We start from the raw sequence: 25,679 nt of genomic DNA, 5'->3' as shown, positions 1-25,679 counted from the left end.
AACATCACTGCTCATCTGAGAGATGCAAATTAAAACAATACTGAGATTCTACCTCACTTTGAAAGAATAGCTATTATCAAGAAATCAAGCAATAACAAATGCTGGAGGGGTTGTAGGGGAAAAAGGAACCCTTTCCCATTGTTGGTGGGAATGCAGACTGGTACAACCATTGTGGAAATCAGTGTGCAGATTCCTCGGAAAAACAGGATTGGAGGTCCCATTCAACCCAGCTATTCCCCTTCTGGGTTATCTTCCTTAAAGAATTTAAAACATCATACCACAGGGATATAAGTATATCCATATTTATAGCAGCACAGTTGGTAATAGCCAGATCTTGGAAACAACTTAAATGCACACTGAGTGAGGAATGGATAAAAAGAAGTGTTATTTTTATACAGTGGAGTACTACTCGGCCATAAAGAGCACAAGAATGATTTGGTGACAGTGTGTAATGTATGTACTATTGTTGCCCCCTGATTGACGTGTTTTGAAATTTTTTGTAGTTGTTTTTCCTTTTCTTCTTTTTTATCATTGTATACAATGGATTTGAAAAATAAAATGGATTAAAAAATAATGCCTGGTACAACATTACCACTATACCTTACTTTTTATCTCTTCCCCGCCCAGAAGAAAAAATAAATTCTTCTATATTTAACAGCTGGCTATCTTTTCTTGTCAATACACTGATTAATGGCTATGCAATTTTAAAGAAAAACATTTAATTACTGATTAATATACATTTACTGAGGGCAACTCACTCCACACAGTGCTGCAATGAGTGCCATTATTGATATCTCTATTTTCACTTGTGACATTTTTCCATAACAAACATTTTGCATTCACATATACTCACATAAAAAAGTAAACAAAGAATATACAGTTTTAAAAATTAACCATGTTTAAAAATTCACCCCTGGTGATCTTATCATTTTATTTAAATTAACTTCTAAAGTTATGAAATTTAGAAAAAAAAATGTTTAAAAGTTGAATAGCCGGGCGTGGTGGCTCATGCCTGTAATCCCAGCACTTGGGAGGCTGAGGCTGGAGGATCACTGTGAGTTGGAGACAGCCTGGGCTACAAAGTAAGCTCGAGGCCAGGCTGAACTGTATAATGAGACCCTGTCTCAAAAAGACAAAATAATAATAGTAATAATAAATAAAATTTGAATAGATCTATGTATACAACACACATTTATGAAGATCATGAAGCAACATTTTTCCAGAAAAAATTTAGGCCATATATAATTGTATCTATTAAATGAAATATGACTAATAAGAGAAAGAAGTCTTTAACATGTTTTTAATGAGAAGAATATACATTGTAATTATGCTCCATGATATTATGGAGCTATAGACATTAACAAACTTCAGTTAGTATAAAATAGTTATTGTCAATGTTTAGTCATCAATAGACACAAGAAAATGAAACATCACTTCATACAAGGCTCAGGTACCCTAAAATGCTATCTTAATTTCACACATGTTCTACACAAAATGATAAATACTTAAAAATCACAATGCAGGAAAAACACTGTAAGAAATATAGTTGTCCTTTATTCTTAAAGTTTGTCATTCAGGAATATCATGCTAGACATCAGAACCCAAACAAATTACGTTTCTTGAGGTTACAATGCTCCACAATATACAAGAAGTACTCTAAAATATCATGTCTGACAAGGATCCAAAGAGAAACTGAAAAAAAGGCTTTGAAAATATGAGATGGAAGAGGAAGATAACCAATTAGTCTGTGCTGATTTGTGCTGGGATGGCCTCCTGAAGTGATAGTCCTGACAAGAAGTCTACGGAGGGTGGGGTGCTCTCAGGTTTACCTAAAGGGCTTCCAGCACAGACACAGGCAGCTCTAAGGCACTCTGTCCAACGCTCTTCACTCTTCAATCCTTTACACGGACTCTTTGTCCTTTGAACATATTTTCTTTAATTTCTTCATAATGGCATACTACACATACTTTCTACTGTGTCACCCAAAATCCAAACCAAAAAAGTATTAAGCAAAACAATAGAATCTACCAGTCTGGTCAATTCTGAAAATACAAATTTTGGTTTACACACTAATCACAAGGCTCAGGCATATCCATCCCTCTTCTGTACACATTCTCACCTCCCCTGACATATTTATACCAATCTTAATTAGGGCAAATATGGAGTTTTAGCATCCTTTCCCCTTAACGAACAATTTGCCTATCAGCAAACTGTTTTGTTTGGGGACAATATTAGGAACTGTTTAAATCCTTGGTAAGAATCAACAAAACTATTACTAACTGTAGTAGGTTTCTGTAAGTATGCAAAGAAGAATTTATTTCCCTCATTTATCGCAGAAGGGAAAAAAGGGTATCTTAAAGAGGAAAAAAAACAGATTCGGAAATACAGTAACATATTAATACTGCAGTACAGCGGAGAAGGGAATGCTTACGGTCAACCTACCTTTCTGGGATGCTGTGGCATTAAAATCAAACATTCTCTCCCATTATTCTTTGTAAAACATTAATAGGTGCTTTCTATCAAGAGGGCAGGAAAGCCACTTGCACATTTTTCTTCAAAGGTAGGGAATTTCTTTTTGAAACGAGCATGACAGAAAGGAGTAGGCAGAGAAAGTTCATTCAAAGAGGTCCTGAAACATGCGCTGTCCCATGGCTATGTACGCTTCCTTCTCTTCTGGTGTCATCTGGGCCACCAGCTCTGGCCGCTGGCTCACTTCACTGTATGAGAATGGATGGCCAGCTACCATGACAACAGGATCATCTGCCACCTCTTCAAACTCTTCCTCATCTTCCTCATCCTCCTCCCGACGATGCATAGCCACAGTCACTGCTGGCCGGGGTGGAGAGTCGTCGTCTGACTCGCTGGTCTCACTTTCAGAGTCACTGGGATTGGTGGCAGCCACAGGAGCAGCTGCCCCCACAGAGCTGGCGGCGGCAGTGGGAGTCTTCTTCTCATGAATGAGGAGTGCGCGCATGACCTCCTCATTATCATCAGGCCCCGTGTGGCCTTCCTCGCGCTCCTGAAATGCATCCATGTCTAGGCCACCTGGGGGTTAAAACCCAGAAAGTCAACATACTTAACTGTAAAAAATCACTCTTTTATACTGAAACATACATTTAAATATGTTATATTTAAATAAATAATGATGTAATAACATGCAGATATCACTGATTATTTTGGGCCACTAACCACAAAAATATTTAAAATATTTCTCAAAAACTGGGGTCATACAGTATGATAGTGAACGACGTGGGTTTTGTAAGTAACAATGTGAATTTAAATCCTGGTTCTTCCACATGTACCGCCTTGAACAACTTACTTGAACTCTAAACTTCAGTACCTTTTCCGTAAAGCTGCATAAAAGGATCTACCACCTATGGGTTCTCATTAAAGACTTCATGCAAAAATGCCTATAGAGGACCAAGTATAATGTGACATAACATCAAATCAAAATATTGCTCATCCTGCCCAGAATCAAAGCCAATGAGTTACAATGAACCGCACCTGACACCATCACCTTACCGGCTCTCTCCCTTACTCATTCTGCTCCAGCCACAAGGGCCTCCACGATACTCCTTTACACACACGAAACACTCCGACGGCCTGTTCCCTCTCCCTGCAATATTCTTCCTTTAAGCAGTTAAACAACTAATGCCCTTACACCTTCCATGTCTCTACTTACATGTCACCTTATCAGTATTCACTTCTTCCCACACGTAGTTATTTTCTAACATACTGAATAAATGATGTCTATTGTCTTTGTCATGCTCTACCTTCCAAGGATGTAGAAGGTACACAAGATATTTATCCTTTTTTATTCACTGGTATCTCACACATCTAGCTAATGCTTGCCGTTGTTAGGCAATGAATATGTATTTAACGCATGAGTGAATAAATGGCAGTTTTATTTTCCTGAAGCAAACTAAGCATACTTTGAACTCCTTATGAAAAAGTATCTAAGTGAAAAGTATCTAACACCCTTCTCTCACCCCATACCTCCTAACATTTTGTGTACCCACCTTGACCAATACATTGCAGATAAAAAATGTAAGAACATTCATATTCTGCATTCTGATAACACCACACATTTGCCATTTGAAATATATAAAAAGGATTAAAAGTGTTTTTGAAACTTGATTTTATTTAAATATTGATGCTTATTAGCTTTGTAATTTTGCCTGTTACATTATCTCTGCTTCAATTTTCTCAAGTATAGAACAGGAAAAAATAATAGTATATACTTCGATGAAGTATTGTGGAGGCGGATTGATTGTGAGCTGTGTAGAATGAACCTTGTACTTGGGAAAGTGTTATCTACCATCATATCAAAGGAATGCACAAAGTAAAAGCGTCTTCTCATTAAAACATCAAAGTGGATTGGGTGGAACACTGGACATTTTGGAAAAAATGAGCTTTCAAGATAAGAATTTGGGTAATAAGAGAGAAAATGAGATCAGAGAAGAGAGGTTTATAACATTTATGTCAAAATGAGAATTAAAATTAAATTTAACTACTTCAAAACACCATCAAGGGCAGAACTTCCTCTCCCCAATTCTATTGCAATGCAGTATTTCGACAGAAAAGAAAAAAAAGCACAAGGAATACATGTCTCAAGAAAATAATTTCTAATAAAACGATGTTACAAAATAGTTTAATGTTACCAACAGTGTATTTTAAGTTATCTGTAAACTGAATATAAAGTTAAAGTAAAAAGCAAATTAGTTTTGTAAAGTAAGTAAGATTTCTGATAAAGATCCGAAGATGAAAAAAGGAATTATTTTATTAGAGAAGAAGATAACACAAAAGCAAGGAAAAATCGGCATATCTCTGGATGGCAAAGCAGAAGCATTAACAGTTGAATTTAGTAGTTATGAATTATAAAGAGGGTGCACCCTGCAAAACATGTAAGTTCACTGATGATGCAAGGTAGTTCTGGGGACTCACGGTCCAGCTGCAGCAAGAACTGCAGGAAGGGCTGAAGGCTGTGTAAGTGGGCAGAAAGGGGACAGGTCCACTTTATACAGATGCAAGGGAATCTGCCTACAGAAGCTTAAGTAAAAGCAGGAGAGACTCCTAAAGGGCCTCTGCAGGAGTTCCCGAAGTTCATGTCTTTAATATGCTTCTGGAACCAAAGCAACAAAATGTTAACTAAGCCCCCAAAAGACACTCTAAATAAAACCAACACCATTAAACATTAACCCCTCTATAAACATCATGTTCTGTTCTGGTCACTAGATCTTGAGAAATGTACACTATGACTAGAGACGGTCTGGAAAAAGACAAAATAAAAAACAGTGGGTAGAAGTGGTTTTGGGGAAGAGGACTACCTATAAGGAAAGCAGAATCAAAAGAAATTATAATTAACGGGAACGTCAGAGATGTCTGGGAAATTCACAAAGACGTTAACATTACTTCAAGTTTGAGGAAAACTAAGTGTAGGACAAACAAGACTCATTTCATACATTGATCAACTAGAACCCGTTCCACATCATGAAATTTAACAAAGATACAGCAGTATCTCGAGTCATTTCGTGAGCTTAATTCTTCCCATGATTCTGGCTGCAGAACTTGCTCTATGAATTGCAGTTGGGTGCACCGAGGTACCACTATAAATTTAGACATGACAGTATAGTATCTTGTCTTATGAAGAAAACTTGAGTTGACTAAATGACTTACTTACAACCTAAGTCATATTCTACTATTCTAGGAATTATAAATATAAAATGTTAAACATATGAGCTTAACAGTGTATAATATTGGTTAATAATAATGTCACTTAATTTTGTCCAAAGTAAAGGTTTGGTTGCTTCAAAAACAGGCAAGAAGCCAAGTTAGGAAAAACAAGTCCATTAAACAGCTTAATTAATATTTATTCTAGAATAACTTGAATCAAAATAAACTAAATATAAAGAGCTAATTAATAAAGTGGTTGTCAAGGAAAACATTTCTGGCTGGAATTAAAATATTGAAGAGAATTCCACTAGAGGTATCACCCACTTTACTATCACTACCTAAAATTCCATGCTACTTGAATAATGTCTGATACACACAGTATATTAAAAATAAATTTTAAAAAGGAAAAGAGGGCCCAGGATAGAGGTGCACATCTATAATCCCAGCCCTCAGGAAACTAGAACAGGAGGATCACAATGAGTTCAAGGCCAGCCTGGACCCTATCTTAAAAAATAAATCCATCAAATAAATAAATAAATAAAGTAAAATAGGAAAAGAGGTTAGAGGAAAGGCTAACACCTAAGTGGTTTTCAGTGTCTGATGATTCTTTAGCACTAAATAATCACTCAGGTAATATGCTAGTACTGACACATAACCTGGGAACGGTGGCTGATGAAGTCTAACCAGAGGTTCAGACTCCCTGTCCCCTCTGCCTTCTCACTTCTGAACAGTCTTTGTCTAGTCTTAGTCTCTCATTTCCTATCATTACCCAAAGTCTTGAATCCAGTTACCTAGAATTTAAAAGTAAAATCTTGCAGCTCTCACACTTAAGAAGATTATCATGCAATGCCTAATCCTTTTGGCTCACAGAAGTTTTCAAAACATACAATAAATTTTCTATCAATCTTCTTGGACTGTGAAAATCCTTAATCTTTTACACACACAGTATTTTTTATATGTATGTCAGGTAGCACAAATGCCTGATATTTGTGAAGAAAGAACATTAAGAATTTTGGATTTAAACCAGGTGTGGTGGGCCTGCAGTCCCAGCACTCTGAAGGCTGGGTGGGGCAGAAGGACTGTTTCGAGTTCAATACCAGCCTACGCTACAAGCGAGTGCAAATCCAGCCTGAACTACACTGTGATACCCTATCTCAAAAAGACCAAGAAAAAAAAAGACTTTTGGATCAGTATATACTTAATGACTTCCTATTCAGAAAAATAAAGTATACATAAATTAGGGAAATAGAAGATTAAAGAAGAGGTAAAATTGACCATCTTGAACATGAAAGCAGTTTCTAGGAAATAAAAATAAAGCCATGGTGACTTTAAAATTGAGTTTTAAAAAAGTATTTTGACTACACTGAAGAAGAACAATACAAATATACTGGTATACTTTAATGTTCATAGCTCAACTTCTTAATTCCTGATATAATACAATTGATTATTTTTATAAAATAGGAGCAATGAATGGTCAATAAAACTAAGAATTACCTGGGTAGTGTCCCACTAGATCAAGTTCATTTTCTACTGACCTAAAGACATTCATCTTTGCTGGTTTCTCTCTTACCTTCTTTCATCTCTTCAGAACTATATGACCCTTGGACAGTGCTCTCTCTCAGCCAAATGGGTCTCTCTTTGGCAGATTTCCCCTCCAGGGAGGCACGGTGGACATCTTCTTGGTCGTCCATGTTAATGACAACATTCTGCGTGTATAAGTCCTCATAGGAGGGCCCTCTGGTGGCCCACGCTTCCCGGTGGTGACCTCCTGCTTGGCCAGCAGCTCCAGCAGTACTGGCTGCTCTGTCCTTGCTGTATAAAAATAACAGAGGAGGACAGGAAAAAGAAAAATTAACATGTTGGTGTGGGAAAAGAAGAATGGCTAGAAAAGTGATCAAAGAAGTACCATAAATCAATGCTATCACAGGCATACACACTTTAACAATTCTGAGAAACATCTTCAATAACTCAGAGTGAAAGCTGTATGGATTAGAACAAAATCTTGTATTTACTACTATATTGCTAAACATTGAATTGTCTGGTGATTATAAAGGTGTTTTATTTTTTACAGATTGAACCCCAGACTCTCACACTGAGCTACATTCCCAGACAGGCAGGGTCTCACTGTCATTACGTTATAGGCTTGTACTTGTGAGTGTTGGGATTATAGGAATGCACCACCATGCCCAGCTACCACTGAGTTTTTACCGAGTGAGATGGGTGAATAAACCTATTTAGGGGAACAGAATGACATAATTCACTAAGAGGCAAAACCAAACACAAACTGCCTTAGTAACATCTTTCATGAGAAATTTGTTCAAAAAATAAAACTGAAACAAAATAAAACACATATTGTATTTTTCAAAGTATGCCCTCAACACAACCCAGAATAGTTGAAGGTGGTATGTGTACCAGTCAGGGAAGAAAAGAATTCTGCAAAGACTAGCTTCAATTTAGGATTAACATGATACTCTTACCACTCACCAAGTGAGACTTCTCTCTCCACAGCAGCCTCTTTCTCTCCCAAATGACACCTTTTATTGCCACACCTGAAATGATGCTGTTTCTATCCCACAGGGACTAGGATCTGTTTCTCCTTACCTTCCCACCCCATGACCGTCTTTGCCTGTTTGCATGTTATGGGTCTGATCAGAACTCATCTTTCTCTAGCCTCTCAGCTTCTCCCGTGTCTGAGTTAAGCCACATTTTCCATCTTTCTTCTGCTCTTTGTTGCTTTCACTCTCAATCTACTTCAAATTTGCCTGCTACTGATGCTTTCTGCATCAACTTCTATGCACAACTTTCCCTCTCTCTCTGTTTAGACAGCTATGATTTACCCCATCAACAATCTTCATGTTTCTCCAACTCCTGCTCACCCTAACATTTTGCTATATTTTTTGCAGCAACTACTAATTCTTGGCTTCACAGTTCTCCATGACATCTCTTCTATTTCGCTAGATCTTTTCCAAACATACAACAGTCTCCTATGAGGTTACTGTCTCATTCTTAATCTACCCAACATTTCATTTGTCTTCTTATAAGCCTTTTAACATTCCTCCTTCATTTTACTCCCTTGTTTATTCTTGTTAGTGCTCTGCACCTCCTTCTAGACACACTTCTTATATACTCGGGCTTCCATTAGTGCTTAGGCTTCTCTACCCGTGTATCTACCTGGCCCATTACACCATTCCTTACCACACTGTGTTCATCCTCTGAGAATAACCTAGGGCTCATCCCATCCCTCCTGTCCTGCCTCTGGAAATTATTGGACTGTGCTGTTTTTGCAATCAAACCAGCTCCTTCTAGTTGACCAATCCATCCTGATCTAGTCATTTAATCCATGCTTCCAGCACTTTCTCTGCAATTTCCGTCATGATACTAGCTGAACTCAGGGCTACTCTGTGTACCACTTGGTTATCATAACCTTTTCTTCCCCATTCTATCTGTTCTATGTCTCAATCACTTCTTTTCCTCCTTCCCATTTGCTTTCTTGCTCCCTCTATTAACATTTTTTGAAGATACTTTTAACTAGAGTTGACTCCACAAATTTTACTTCTACCTCCACTACAGTCCCAAATCTAAATGATCAGCTAATGTAACCTAAAGAAAAATCTAGATGAAAGAAACCTAAATTCACTCTATTTTTCTTTTAAATTCCTCTAGGAAGAGAGAAAATGTACACATTTCTCCTGAAGATGACATAAATGACAATTCATTGTTAAATCTCAGAAATTTCAAAAGATACCACCTATAGGTGAGAGAGGAATATTACTTCAAAACTTTTTCTTTGGTGCTGAAGACTGAACTCAGGGCCTTGCACTCTACTACTGGGCTATAGCCCTAACCCTTGGGAACTAAATTTTAAAAGCTCTTTTAAGATAACTGCTAAGAGATGATGGAAAGAAAGGTAACCTAAAAATATTATTATTGAGTTGACTTACTGACAGGCTAGAACTCTCCATCAGCTCTTGGATTATGTCTACTGACAATACTGCAGAGGCAGCCTCTGGTTCCCAATGCAGGAACCTTTGAATTTAACTGATTACAGATGAGTAACCAAACTAATAATATCATAAAAACAAAACAGGCTGTCATGGTTTATGTTTGTGTCCCCCAGGCTTCATGAGTTTGCATTGTTCATATGTGATGGTTCATTGTATAGTGCTTGGATTGATGGTGTCAGTGCTCCACCCACATAGGGGTGGAGCCAGGATGTGATGTAATGGCAGGAAGAAAGTGTGTTTTTCTCTTTGCTGGTTTGAGTTTGCTGCTGGCGGCCACCATGAACTGCAGCCCAGCCATGGCCGCCTGTCTTGGAGCCAACTGAGTGTGGACTGAAACTTCCAAAAGCTGTAAGAAATAAACCTTTCCTTTCCCACTTTGGGCTTCAGGTATTTTGTCTCAGTGATGAGTAAAAAGTAACTAAGACACAGGCAAACCAAAGCACCATCTCTAAACTCTCGTTCCACCCTTCTGATAGTTCTTTTCTCGTATTTGGGGTAGGGTGGACCACATCCCTGGAACAGGATGGGCTATTACAGAAATGTATGATTGTACAGTAATGATGCCCAGATCAACACCATGCACAGAATGCTCTCTCCAGACGTGGAGCTTGCCATATGCGTCATGGTGCTACCGTACTGTGACGTCCTCTGACCTAGCTCCTGTGGTTTTCCCCTGACCACGTGGACATGATAGTATGTGGTTCTGGCTGGAGCTCCAGGAACCTCAGTGTCTCTCTTGCCTGTCTCCACTTGCCTTCTTCCTTGGCGACCAGGCCACTAGGTTTCCTCAGTCTGGCCAGTGTATTTACTCTATTTCAGATTCCTGTCATCCTGGAGTTACTATCAGTCCTCAGAAGTGGGAGACTTGATAAAGCTGCTGTGGGGCTTCTGGTTTTGCTGTACTCTATGATTTTTCTCAGTCACTGAGTAAGGGTTATCTAAATAAAAATCCTGGAATGGGAGTGGGAGTGGTCTGTGGTTGGTGGGGAACATTAGATGCCAGTGGCGGTAGAAACTGAATACATCTTGGTAAACAGAATAAGTAATGAAAGATAGAACACAGGATAATTCAGATAGTATTATTCTGTATAGAAAGGAATTAGAGAATGTTGGAGCATATTTCAACATGAAATACCTTCAGGCTTAGAAAACCTATTACTTTTATAAAATAAAATTTCCTCACAGTCTTTTAGATTAGAACAATAGATTAACTCAAATGGGCAGAAAAAAATATAAATTTTGGTAAAAAATGAAATGCGAGTTACAAAATTTAAGGCTACCTATAATTTGGCATAATAGTGGTTCCCTACCTACCAACTGTTACATCTCTCCATTTCTGCTTGCTAGTTTTATTCAAACATTGGTGGCTAGTCTACAGCCATACCACCCTGAATCACCCAATCTCATCTCAAATACTGGTGGCTCCAAAAACTCCAATACCTTCCTAGGAGGAATTTAACTGGTCTGATTACCAATCAGTGATCTTACTTCCTCTGCCAGATGCTGGCTAACAATAGGTATACAAGCAATTCTAGCCAATGAGACATATGGAGATAGACACGATGAGGGGGGGGGGTAGTCTAGGAAAGCTGTCTTTTAGTTTTAAAATTAAACACAGTTCGATCCCAGGTAGCAAAAATAATAAATAAAATAAAATAAAATACAAGGAAACTATCAAGCCTTTTTCTACATTTGAACATTTTCATAGGGAATCTGTGTGTGATACCCTGGAAAGACACTGAGGTTAGCTCCCTCAGAGTGCTAGCAGAACAACCACAGGCGGAGTGCAGCCGGGCGTAGGACAGAACAAGTCAGGGTTATCAAATCAGTTCTGAATGGTACACCCTGAGGGCTTTTGGTCATACAGGATACATTTCTCAGTGGTCAGTGTACTTCTAGTTGGATTTTCTGTTATCATAGGAAAAACCCTCTACATGGTACTAGACTAGAAAATTCACAATAACAGACCCAGATACAAAACTTTCTGTCCAACGGAATTGTTTTCAACCATTCAAAGAAACTCAGTGTGCTCAGGACTCACTATTCTGTAACATCAGTATCACAGAGAATAAAAACATTAAGAGTACACAACCGGAGTTGAACTCTAAAGAAAGGAGTAGGTAGAAATCAGGGTATTCTGACACACGGAAGGAGGAAAGGGGTAGCGTGAGAGAACGCTGCCTAAATGTAGTTCTCATTTGTTTTACTAAAACAGAATGTAACAGCAGCTATGACATGGCAGAACTAAGCTGCCTCAGCAATTCTGGCACAAGTGCACACTGATAAAAATAGGGAGCCACTGTTAGAAGTCTTAACCTAGAGGAAACATTTATAATACTTTCCTTTCCTTTCTTTTTTTGCCTTTTTTTTTTTTTTTCATTGGTACCAGGGATCAAACTCAGGACCACGGGCTTATGCCACTGAGCTAAATCCCCAGCCCCGACTTTACTTTCAAAAAACCTACATTCAAAACTCAGGACAAAACAAGTGTGTAGGACTGATAACCATATTACTAAGTTTTTGTTGGATCATTGAGCAGAACTGTTGGCAGTGTCACTATTTGAATGTCATTTTACATACTTTAATTTTGTAACCTGAACAGCTATTTCTAAGATGACAATATGTAACTTATCAACTGGTGATTTCTTACCATTTATTTTTCTGTAATTCTGTATTATTTCTACCCTTTTTTATCTCCATGTATTTTTTTCTTTCTCTTTAAATAAAACAAACAAACAAAAAAAACAAACAAAAAACAAAAAACTAAGGACAGCAAGAAACTTGTGGTTAAATGTTTCAAAAACCAAAAAGAGAAAATCCTATATTCCTAGAAGAATTTTAGCCTTCAAAAGTTGACGAGAAAAATTTAAGAGACACAACTAATTTGGGATTAATGAATAACTGACCGAGGTGCCGCTGGCCAAACAGAGTGAGTAGCTGAAGTCGAATCTGACTAATTAAAGATTTCTAATGGCACACACTCTTCTGTAAATTACATCACAGGCACAAGTTAATAAGACAACCAACTATGGTAGAACTGTGAATCTATGCAACATAATAGTCTTTAGTCTTCTGGTAAATTACTCACTTTCACTTTGCAAAGTTACCAGTGGAAGTTTAAAAGGATTCTTGGTAAGCACTCTACTTACCTCTGTTTCAGGGCTGAGATTTCCGTAGGTTCTGGCTCAAGTACTTCATAGGCCAAGTTCACATCCTCTGTCTCCCGAAGCAATGCATAAATGGGCTCAATTTGTTCATTAAACCTTGCCAAAAGTGTGCGTGCATCTTTTTTGGGCATTGCTGATTCATCTTCTTCTACTTCTGTATGGCAAAACGTACAGCGGAAAGTTCCTACAGAGAAAATAAAAGTCTCTGATCAGCAGAGTAAAAATCATTCAGATAGAATTTTAGCAGCTATATTCCTGTACCTCCTTCGAACATTTTACTAAAATTTTTCAATAAGTAAATAGTAGAGAAAATTTTATGTTTTGCTGTTTTTGGGGGGTTTTTGTACCAGGAATTGAACTCAAGACTGTGCTTGCCAGGCAGGGCTTATGCCACTGAGCTGTATCCCCAGTCCAGCTGGAGGAATTTTACAGTGAACATCCATGTGCCCAGTAACTGAATTCTATAGTCAACTAACATTTTGCTTTCTTAATCAAATATCTACTCATCTTTCTGTCTGTTATTTTTGATGTATTTCAAAGTAACTTTATATCCTGAATAGTTTTAATCATATTTCTAAGATATGTATACTGATTTTATCTTAAAAGCAAATTCTTTATAACTGCTCCCTATACTTGCACCCTTTCTGAAAAGCTTTCTTTTCACACATTACATACAAATTAGCATCTGAGGTAGGTTAGGAAACAATAAAGACCAGCCAAAAAAAGACCCAAGAAAATCAAAATTGTAAGATTCTTAAGTTTTGTGTCTTAAAGCTACAGTTAAATATAATTTTAAAATTTCAATTTTCTTATCTCTTTTTTACCTTTTTATTTTTTCTATTCTCCTTCAGATCTCTATTATGGGGAAAGCTAAATAAATACCTAAAACTGAAAACTTCTGTTCGTCTTGTACAGTATATTATCACAAGGCTATTCTTTTTTTGTGTGTGTCTTTTTCATATTTATCGGTACCGGGGACTGAATTCACGACTGCCTGCTTGCAAGGCAGGTGCTTACGCCGCTGAGCTAAATCCCCAGCCCACAAGGCTATTTCTTTATACATATTAATCACTTATATCTAAGCAAATCAATCCATTCCCAAAACTAAATTACAGGAAATCTTTTCCACATTTCTCATATCCAACCTAGAGCAGTAACAATTCTTTTAAAATGCCCCAGATTTTTCATTTCTACCGTGATTTCAATAATCCAGACCACCAGTAATTAGCTTAAAAGGTCTTCCTAGATCCTTGATCCGCCTCTTCCTAGATCCGCCTCTTCCTAGATCCGCCTCTAGGTGCTCTTCCAACTTTCTTATGCCACCACTTTTATCATCGTCCTGCTCTAAATTCCACTTCCAACATCTATAGCATAAAAATCTAAATTTCTCATCCTGTACTGAAGACCCTATAAAAATTGGCCTCAACATATCATAATCCACCTGTAATCATTTACCTATCAACATAAGACAAACAACTGAGATTAGTATTTATTTTGTACAGTGCTTTCGGTTTCTAAAATACTTCCAGTGTATTTTTTGACCCTTATGCCAATCCTGTAAAGCAGTATTAGAACTAAGACTCCTAGGAATTTGTGATTTGTCCAAAGACACATAGCTAATAGAAGGAAACCACAGCAGCTATTGAATGTTTATAAAGTGCCAGGTAGCATCAGTTCCCTGAAGGATGTACTATTATTGCCTATTTATATGAGTAAAATACAGAAGTTCTAATGGAATCATTAGTCTTTTAAGTACTTAGTGCCCAGCACATAGCAAGTACTTAAACATTCAGCTTTAAAAGATCCCATATACTACTAGTATATAATCCTATTTCTAGTCTCCCTTCTCCACGTAGCAAAAAATAATAGTAAAGATGCATTGCTTATTAATCCCCTTCAATACACTTGACTCTGGGGCCGGGGTTTAGCTCAGTGGCCTAAGTGCCTGCTTGGCAAACAAGAGGCTGTGAGTTCAATCCCCGGTACCAAAACAAAACAAAAACAAAAACAAATCCACTTCCCCTCACTTCAAATACACATATCCCATTATTCTTGGCACTTTCTAAAATATTTCTGGAGGACCTCTTTTGTGGATATCAACAGTTGTACTGTCATGGCTGCCTTGATATCCTGAATTGATTAAAAAATGTTTACCTTTTTATAGTCATTTTGACTTTGGAAAGAGCCAGAAATTATACAGTGCCAGATCCAGGGAATAAGGTGAATGATGACACACAGTGACGTTTTTATTAGCTTGTTTTTCTGTTGGAGAGCCCTCAGCAACAGCAGTCACCATATTTTTGACCACAACTCATAAAGACACTTCTGAAAGGGGACTTCCAAAACTGCTTCACAAACTGGCAAGAGCAATGGAACAAGTGCATTTGAACCGAAGAGAAAGTACTATAAGGGAGATTAATGCCCATGTGCCTTTTACTGTAATAGCTTTATCAAATGTAAACATTTATTATATTATTCTGATCACCCTTTGCACACCCTAAAACATTCTTCCATCTTCCTGCTATTTAAATGCTACTTAATTTCCAGTGTTGGGACTGGGAGGACCCAACAAGAAGCCAACTAGCCTTCTGGTAAACTGCACAAGTTCCAGGAAGAGAAAAATGAGTGCCTCCTGAGAATCAGCCATGCTAGGATCAGGAGGACCCAACAAGAAGCCAATGAACCTTTCTAGTAAGCTGCGCAAGCTGCGAGGGTTCCAGGAAGAGAAAAGTCAGATAGCACCTACCGTGGGCCTCATGGTGCTATCAAACACCACCCCCATACAGCCCCCTCTCCAAGTAGCCTGTTCCAAGGACAGGCTGAGCTGACAGCAACTAAGGTGTGTAAAGCGAATAAATACTTACACTGTTTGTTTGATTTTGCAGCACTAGGCCTACGATCTGAGCCTCTCTTGGGGGGATGGCAGGATGCAATATAGCAAAAATGGGGGATTTCCTTCTATCTTGTCTTTGAAATCCAATATTGTTTTCACTGTTTTGCTTTGTTCTCATTAACTGTTTTGCTTTATTCACTATTCTGCTTTGATTGGTTTCATTCTGTTATGTTTTTGGTTTGATTTTACTATACCTGATGGAATGGATAACTATTGTGAAGATAACAAGATATACTATGGTAGCTATTGTTTTCCTAGTATCCTACTTTGAAGTTCTGTACCAATTTTGCTGCTTTGTTTTGATTAGCTTTATTCTGTTTTGTTTTGTTGGATTTTACTATCTTTAAAATAACATAAATAAATAAAACAAATGCGACCTAATTTTCTAACACAAATAAATGAGAGAAAAGTGGACCTCACAGCTAGTAAGTGGTATTATTCTATCAAAGAGAATCTCATAATTCACCAACATCAGATAAGGTCCTGCAACCATGACGGAAATGAGGTAAACCCAGCTAGCATGGAATAAATTTTGACAGGTAAAAACTAGGACTCTCTACATACTACACACACAAACAAACACAAACCCATCATTTAGATTTCTAGATCTTCACCAATTACAGTTTATTCTTATTACTTGGCAGGGATGATACACTAAGATAGCCAGTGACAGAATTATCACATATTGAAAGCATCTATCCCAGAGCAAATCTCCGCTACTTCCTCTAATCTTCCCTGAAATAATCCAACAAAAGTCCAAATTCTCTAAGTCTGTGTAGCACCATCTTACTGACATAGCACCATCTTACCTATGGTAAGTGGCTTCTCTTGCTACAAAAAGCATTCATAAATTCAACTTGGCAAAAGGCCTGAATATCATATCTTTGAAGACGATCATCACAGATTCTAGCTTAAACAACTGGACAAGGATTCCACTTACTAGGATAAAGAGAGGAACATGTTCTCTTTTTTTGTAATATCAGTGGCTTTAGACATATGAAGCCACATTGCCCACAACTATTAAAAAGGTATAGTTTTAGACTAGAAATAAAGATATGAGTAAAACAGTAACAACAGAAGCCTAATTAGATCAGACAATTTAAAAAAAGATGAAGGAGAGTGGAAAGAATAGGCAGTCAAGATAGAAATCTAAGGAAAGAGCAATCCTTGGGGTCCAAGAGATGGAGGAAAGGGAACAAAAAATATGTCATGTGCATGGGCCAAATCGCCACAATAAATGTAATTATTATGTAGTGCAAATATCTACTAGAAAGGGCTGGAAAAAGAAAAAGAGGAGGAGGAGCAGGAAGAGAAAATAATGACACACATGGAGGGACAGGATGATATTTGAAGAAAAAGGTAATTCTTTTTCAAACAAGACTTGAGAGCAAACTTTTATATTTAGTAACACAAGATAAGTAATGAATGACTAGAGAAGTTTTAGATGGGTGCCACACAGAATTATTCTTTAACTGTTCTAGGTGGTCTTAGCTGTCTCTCAGCAGAAAAAAAATGTATATACTGTATGTGAGAATTAAATGATAAAACCTTATAAAATCAGATTGAATATGGCACTCAAGTACATGCCAAATTAAAAAAAAAAAAAAAAACACTGCTAATGGGCCTTAGGCTGACTGCTGCAGGCTGTAAGTACCTTAGAAGACATGCTATAGGTTAGAAGTTTCAAAATTTTGTTTTTAAAGGAAGAAATCCTATTCATATAAAAAAGTAATAAATATGTAAGCATAAAAGTGCTCTAGTAGAAGCACAGACAGCCAAGAGAAAAATACTCTAACACTCTCATTATGTACCAGCCTCCTCTCTACCCAAAATGCACATCCTTCAGTCAAATGCTATTCTTCTCACATAGTTCAGCTCTTTATGCAGAAGTGAGGCTTTCCCTAGGCACACTATCTACAATTTCAACACTGTCCTGTTCCTCTACCCAGCAGTCTTACCTTTTTTCTTGAGTTTTAGTATCCAACATATTATTTTACTATTTAACTAACTTATTAGTTTATCACCTTTATATATTCATGTTGTATCCAAATTGTTAATACCATCATTCTGTAGAAAAAAAATCTCAGAATGACTGTCTTTTAACTTGAAAAAAAATTATTTTCATAAGAAATAGGATACAAAACCATCTAGGTGGGGTACCACCTAGATAACTTTCTTTCAAATAAAGAGCAATTATCTACATTTTGGCAAAACCTGGCCCTTTTCCCTGTACTGATATGTACAAAGCTGGCTGGGCCATTTCTTTATCCCTTCAAGTGGCTTTGAGCAATGTAAACAGGGCTGGCTCAGGTGCCGATATGCTATCTTGGAAGCTGGCTCACACCCACAGCCCACAGTCCACAGTCCACAGTCACTGTTTCTCTGCCCCGCGACTCCCAAAAACCATGGCTGAGCCATGGGATGGTAAGGAGAGCTATGAGGCACTGCCCCACACTGTCAACTGGGACGGAGCCTTGAGATAAGAGGCCATGACTTCCCACCGCAGAAATATTTACACATCAGAACTGAAGCACCACCCCAAAACGTTAGATGACACCTCAATTGTATTATTCAGATTACTCTTTCTGCACACCCTTCCTGCTGCACATTGCAGAGGCTGACGGAGGCCACCTCTGCAGCCCAGCTCTTGGTACTCAGTGCTTCCCGCCTTTCTCACAGTCATCGCGCCAAGCCACTCCCTTCTTCACCAATTAATAAAAGCCAGGCTGGACCCCTGGTTGAGGCCTTTGCTCTGGGGAACATATAAGACCCATGGAGAACCATCTCCAATAATTACCATGTCTGACAAACATTACAAGAGAAAAGCATGCTTGACATCTCCAAGTCCTACGTTTATCACAAAAACACTTAGGACGCCCTTGGCTCCCCATAACTATAAATATGTCTCAGTGTCTTTATTTTCACCATGGGTTGCACTAGAAGTGGTAGATCGGAATTACCTTGCTAGAATTTCAATAACTTTTCCATGGGGTTACAAATATAAACTTCTTGGAGTGTGATAAGGATAAGGTCCTGTAATGTAAATTCATAAGGGACCTAAATTCTAGCTTTATTCAGAATTAGTAAAAGTCCCTTTTGCAGTTCTGAAAAGTTCTGAAAGAGTAATAGAAATAGTATTCTATTACTCTCATGAACTGTGAAGATTCTAGAATTTACTGCCCTTGCAGACTAACAAGTTATACTACCAATGGTTATTCTACCATTCTAACTTCTACCAAGTTTCATGGGTGCTAAAAAATGATACATGATATCACTCATGGCAATCATAGAGTGTGAGTATGTAAGTCAGACTCAGAGATCCAACCCTTAAAAAGGCAATGCAGTGTACATGCAGTGGATGCGTTACAGGACAGGAAGTCAAATTTTAATAATGAGCATAAGCATGCCCATTCTTTTCTCTGGAAGATGATGTTATTTTTATTGGACATTAAGAAAACATGTTCTACAGAGAGTAAATATGTTCTATAAAATTTTATTATACTAGACAGTAAGCAAATTTGTCCTTTGCACTAGAGAAACTATCTTCTAAAGTTGCTCATTATATATTAACATTCCTGAAAAATACAGTCTAGCCCAAAGAGTTTCTGTACCTCTGCTTATAAGACATGCATAACATATAAGACCTATGGAGAACCATCTCCAATGATTACCATGTGTGACAAACATTACAAGAGAAAAGCACGCTTGACATCTCCAAGTCCTATGTTTATCACAAAAACACAAGTTTACACAAGTTATAAATGAGAAGCAGCCTATCAAAAGCCAAATGTAGAAATCTGACATTTTATGAAAAATGCCCTAAGACTAGTTTAACACACCAACAACATTTTTATGAACTTCACTGTGCATTATGAAAATAGAAATCAGCTTTCCCAAAATTAGAAGGGGTGGAGGGCTAGGAGAGAGGAAGGCACATACTATATAAAAATATTAAGCAGTGTGGTGATGGATACATCAGACATAGAGCCTGTCACCAAGAAGCTTAAAATTTACTGAAATGTATCTGTAAGATTAGGAACCACTGAACAAATTAAGCACATAAATATTTTGAAGTTCAAAAAATGTTATTTCTAATTAACAATAGAAAGTAAAGTTATGCAGAAAGTGTATCTGTCTGAGGTAGAATTTAGAAAATAAAAGATACAGAGATCAAGGAAAGAAAGGAGAGAACTGGACATTCTGTATCAGTGGTGGCCAACCTATGGCACATGTGTCACAGAGGGCTGTTTTATCATTGAAACCTCTACAAGGTTCACCATCACTGATCTACATCAACATGCCTTGAATGATCAGTCTTAGAAGCTTATAAAATGCTCTGTCTAATAGAATGAATACTCAAGCCTTGCCCCAGCGACACTGAGTCACAGGTTTAGAGTGGTACCCAAGCATGTGAATTTTAAAGTTTCACAAGGAATTCTGATGCATACTATTGATAAAGACATTAGAGTCGAATCTCCTAACAACTGATTATTTAGCATCGAACTGTTTTCTCCCCTGGAGTATGTATGTACAATGAATAGGGAGCTAATGCCCACAATGTATTAATAAGAATTCAAAAGCTGTTACTTGCAGTGGAATACTACTCAGCCATTCTAACTCACCAAATTTAAAAAAAGAACTCAAAACAAGCACAGCTACTTTGAAGTAAAGCCCAGTCCTGCAGCGCTGAAGCAGGAGTCACGGTGCAACACTGGTCAGGAAACAGGAAGTAACCAGCATCTGCTGCTGGAGACCCCTCAGTAGAATAAGGGACTTATCTCCCAAGGATTTCCAAAATTCTGCTTTCCTAAGCTTAGACAACTTGAATCAAGTACTGGTAAGTGATTTAGGGGGGAGAAAAGCAGGAAGAAGAGTAAAGAACAAAGGATGCTTAGTAAATGCAATGCTATTTCATTTCATAGGCAATTCACTGGAAGCTTCTCTAATACAATCATATATGAATACAAAAGGGACCAAACATGAGTGTAGCTAAGCAAAGGGAAAGAACATATAGAGAGGCAAGTAAAGCCCAGGCATGCTTGACACTTGCAAGGCACATAAAGGTAGTTACTGTGAATGAGGAGTAGAAATAAGTTTCCCAAATTTGGAGGCAGGAGTGGGGAGAGGTGAGGTAATAGATGTAAGATATTGTGAATGCTACTAAGGCCTTCCACTCTTCCGAATGAGGGAAGAAGCTTTGGGAACGTTTTAAAGAGAACAGTGACAGGACCTAATGTACTCTTTAGAAGAGTTACTGGTTACTACAACAAATAGCCTCTCAGGGCACAAAAAGTAAAAGTAATGAGACTAGCTAAAAAAAACAGGGTGAATGTCTTTGAACTGTACAAAATGTAGGCAAGTGACAATGCATTGGAAACTTTTCCACATGAGACTATTAAAAAAAACTCTGAGCCTGGCGTGGTGGCTCATGCCTATAATTCCAGCACTCGGGAGACTGAGGTGGGAGGATCATTATGAGTTCGACACCAACCTGGGCTACAAAGTGAGCTTGAGGCCAGCGTGAACTGCATAGCGAGACCCTTGTCAAAACAGACAAAACAAAACAACTCTGAATAGGGCGCCACATTTAGCTCAGTGGCATAAGCGGCTGCCAGGCAAGCATAAGATCGTTGAGTTCAATCCCCCCAGTGCAAAAAAAACAACAGAAAACAAACTGACTAGAAAGTGCTTTTGGTGGTTGTTTTTAACTCCTCACTCAAAAATTTTCCAGAAAAAAACAAAACACAAAGGCAATTCATAGTTCCACACTGAAAATAAATGGCTAGCATTCCTAGGACTTCAGTAAGTAAAAGTGAAATTATAAAACTTCAAGATATAACATTAACATGTGATTAATTTTGCTGTACCACGGAAATACAACAACCATATACCTTAAGAAGTCTATTTGGACATTGTTTTTCCTCCCACTAGAATAGTTCATGAAATGTGTATGTTGGGAAAGGTAGTGAACTGAGGAACTTGGAAAAGTAAGACTGCTTAAAATTAAATAGTATATTTTCTACATGAAAACTACTATAAACAGAGATTTCAGTTCCTAACCAAGGCTTCCAGATTAACAAAAAGTGATTAACATCAGCCTCTAAAAGCAGTGATAAAACAACCATGCTTCTCCATCCTTTTGAAAAGTCCACTACCACTAAATCAAAGATATGGTTATACAACAGGCTGAACTTACATTTTACACTTGCTAAAAAAGACGGCTTACAATGGTTCATCCAAGGTATAGTTACTCAAATAGCCCAAGATGAGAAGCCAGGACGACTTTGGAAACCTAACATATTGCCATTTTGCTGTCTTATAGCCAATGCTCAAAAAAATAAAATTAAAAAACCTCTGGCAATGGCATGTTCACTGAACACACTGATTATAGAAAAGGACCACGTAATAAGTATTTTCTTTAAAAGTGAAATAATATCAGCTGATCAAACATTAATAACCATAAACTGTTATACAACATATTTAACTAAGAACATTTTTTTCTTGTTAGATTTCAAAAGGGCAGGAGAGGGGATGACAGCTAAAAAGGAAAAAAAAAAAAAAAAAAAAAAAAAAAAACCTGTAAGTATAACCTCAAAACATTAATAGCTGTTAAGGAGAGAAAGAAGGTTAGAGTGGGGACTAGGTCAAGCGAGACAGTCAAATACACAAAAGCCTAGGTTACCAAGTATACATTCTTTCTATTTCAGTCTTTAATAAGTTTATATACACACACTACTTATCAAATAAACTGTGTGTGTGGGGGGGGTGCTGGAGATCAAACCCAAAGCCTTATATATGCTAAACTAGTGCACTAACACTGAGCTCGATGCCTAGCCACAACAAATATTTGACCACTCCAGGACTTGCACCGGACTCTGGTGAGTACAGAAAACCCCGCGGCTGCTGGGTTTGACCAGAGAACAGCTGGCCCGCCACCACGGGGAAATCAATAACACAGAATCTGGTGCAGACATATTAGCCTGGCGGCAGAAACCGCAGCTTGGTAACATCACCAGGTCCCCCTGTAGGGAGGGCTGGTGGAAGACATCTTGAGTCCTGGCAGAGTCTGATTGCTTGCTGGCTTCAGCTCCGCACGGAGAACTTAGTGGGAGCCATCTTGGTTTTGGGCAGATCTGCTTTTCTAGAGCTCCTATCACAGAGAGGTTTGGAAGAGAACGGCTGGGACCTGGGCAGAATCCTGTGCCATTACCCAGCTGCTTCTGATTCAGGGAGAACTGGCAGGAGCTACTGGGGCTAGACCAGGCCTCTGCTTGGGGCCCAATGGGCGGATGCAGAATGGTCACAACTCAGTGACAACCAGAAAGTACAGCCTAATTTATGAACTAACTGACACAGAGGCTAGAGACTAGACTGTACCGCCCCTGCATCCCAGCCTACCCCAGATAACAGCAAATTGGGGAGGACAGCAAAAACTCAAGCCAGCATGCTTCTGAAAGGCCCTAAGCAATTTGGAGAGGGCCAGAGAACTCCAGGACAGTCTGAAAGAAACCAGAAACATGACAAGAGATAAAAATTAAAAAAAATCTCCAGCTGTTCAACAGGAGAAATTAAACCCAAGAGAACTAAACACTGAAGAGAACAAACACAGTAACCATCCATTGCTCGACACAGCATCAGCCGAAATTAAAAAGTATTTACATGATCTCATAGAGGAATTTAAAGATGTACTCCTGATCCAAGTGAGGCAAGATATAAAGAGATTAATTAAAGAAATGACAAGCCCCGCCCAAGAGAACACAGATGGAAGAACTGAGGAAATCAGAAAAGAAAGAGAAGCATCTGAAGAAGAATTTAAGCATAACTTAGAATACATGAAACAGATCCAAAGAGAATATCAGGAAACTAAAAACTCCATTGAATATTGGCAAAATGCCTTGACAGAAACTAAAGACAACCTTCTGAAACTTGAAGAGAGATTTAGGGCTTACGAACGTGAAAGAAAAAGCCTCTTAAAAATAACAAGGAACCAGAAAGAAGCAATTCTAAAACTGGAAGATGATAAAAAGATGCATAACCTAAGAATAAAGAATGTGAGTGAGGAAGCAGGAACATCCAAAAATGAAATACAAAAAATATTCACAGAGATATTAAAGCAAAATTTCCCACGTATAGCAAAAAGAAATGATATCCAGATAAAAGAAGCATACAGAACGCCAGCTACCTACAACCAAAACAGATCTACGCCTAGGCATATAATAATCGAGATCCCAGAAATCCACCAAAAAACCAGAATATTAAAAGCAGCCAGAGAAAAGATGCAGGTTACCTATAACGGGAAATCTATCAAAATAACAGCATACTTATCAACACAAACTCTTAAGTCAAGAAGGGAGTGGGGAGAAATATTCCAAGTCCTGAAGGAAAAAAATATGCAACCTAAGTTCATATATCCGTCAAAACTCTCTCTAAAAATTAATGAAGAAATAAGATACTTTCAAGACAAGGAGGAACTGTGGGAGTTCGTGGCCACCAATCCAACCCCACAGAGAGCGCTGAAGGACATTACAGAGAAAGAGAGGAAGAGATATCAGGATTACAGCTACAGTGGCAGAGAGGCCTCAGTGTACGGGGCAGACCATGGAATGAGGGAATAAGGTGGACAAATTATAGCAGAAAAGTGGAGTAGCAGACATGAGGCAGAGACGGTAAGCTAGTCTTTGGTAGAGACAGCTCTGAAACTATATTTAAAAAAAAAAAAAAAGCAGAGGTCATTGCTAATGGTGTATAACGATTTAAAAGACACAGTAGTCCTAGTGACATATTTAGATTGAATTAAATTTGTTCTGGTCTGTCCACTCATATCAGATTTGAGGACACAGACCTCTAGAACCAAAAATAGCAGGTTATACCATGGTAACTATCCTTATTTTCCTATTGACTTTAGCTGAAATCCTGTATTACTTACATTGTCTTACTATGACTGATCTTAATTGTATCTGAATCATAAGACTATTGGTTGGCCTTGACTGATCCTATTTGAAATCGGTATGCGTGTTAGAATCAACCCTAAAAGTAGAGGAAACTACTCTGAGCATGACAGGATGTAAAGGATATCCATACTGGTATGAATCAGTAACAGCTCTCAAATACTACAATGCAGTCAAAGATAAGTTTTTATAAAAATAGGTGATAGTATATTTAACTATAATAAGCCAGTGTTGTCGACAAATCTATTGAAAATAACAAGAGAAAACATAGTAGCTACGGAAGATCATTTATATTATAGTTTTATAAGTCTTATCCATTGCATGTTTATCTAGGAAATTGTTTCGCTGTCTTGTTATGACTTGGTTTTCCCTATAATACAGAGAGGATAGGAACAAATACTCTGAGGAAGAGACCTGAAAAACCCGAGGCTTATTTTGTAGCATTATAATATAAATTCTAGCAATCTATTGCTTGCTGATTAAAATGACTCTGGACTGGTTTCTTCAGCTCAACTTCAGCATATGCAGAGATGGGGACGGCTATCACAAAGAGAATGAGAGATGCGATGGTAGTTGGAAATGTCTTCCCTAATCTGGAACTTGAGGACCTAAAAAGACTCCATCATCCTGTAATGATTTGATTTGTTCTATAATATGCAATAAGTATAGAAAGTGGGTGAAGTTAGGGACAACTATTTGTAAGAAGCTAGAGACAGTTAGACAAGGTAGATCTCCAGTGGACTTGCTTTGAAATCTGTATTTCTTTAAATTGTTTTTTATTTTTTTTTTAAATGTTCTGTTCTGTTTTGATATGGTTAACCTTATCCTCTTAGAGATGTAAAACAAATAGGTGGGACTGATAATCATATTACGGAGCTTTTGTTCGGCCATAAAGCAGAATGGTTTGTAGGGTCACTTTTTTGAATGTCATTCTAAATACTTTAATTCTATAACCTGAACAGCCATTTCGAAGAAGACAATTTGTAACTCATCA

At 37.9% G+C, this 25,679-nt stretch overlaps 1 protein-coding gene across 3 annotated transcripts in view; it reads right to left on the bottom strand.

Moving 5' to 3' along the window:
- Positions 1-1,283: 1,283 nt before the first annotated feature.
- The window catches only part of Gtf2e1 (general transcription factor IIE subunit 1), a 34,460-nt gene continuing 10,064 nt past the window's right edge, over positions 1,284-25,679 (bottom strand). For all 3 annotated transcript variants that reach the window (XM_005003412.4, XM_003469230.5, XM_005003413.4), the window contains exons 3-5: positions 12,827-13,028; positions 7,244-7,485; positions 1,284-3,045 (exon numbers count right to left, since the gene is read on the bottom strand). In XM_005003412.4, the coding sequence (XP_005003469.1) occupies positions 2,615-3,045; positions 7,244-7,485; positions 12,827-13,028 (875 nt within the window). In that variant the 3' untranslated portion in view covers positions 1,284-2,614. The remainder of the gene's footprint in view (positions 3,046-7,243; positions 7,486-12,826; positions 13,029-25,679) is intronic.

This window comes from Cavia porcellus, unplaced genomic scaffold (genome assembly GCF_034190915.1).
Source record: "Cavia porcellus strain 051 isolate PalLab524CR breed Dunkin Hartley unplaced genomic scaffold, mCavPor4.1 scaffold_15, whole genome shotgun sequence".
Lineage (NCBI taxonomy): Eukaryota > Metazoa > Chordata > Mammalia > Rodentia > Caviidae > Cavia > Cavia porcellus.
The sequence above is the reverse complement of the archived record's forward strand: the minus strand, read 5'-3'. Positions and strand labels throughout refer to the sequence as shown.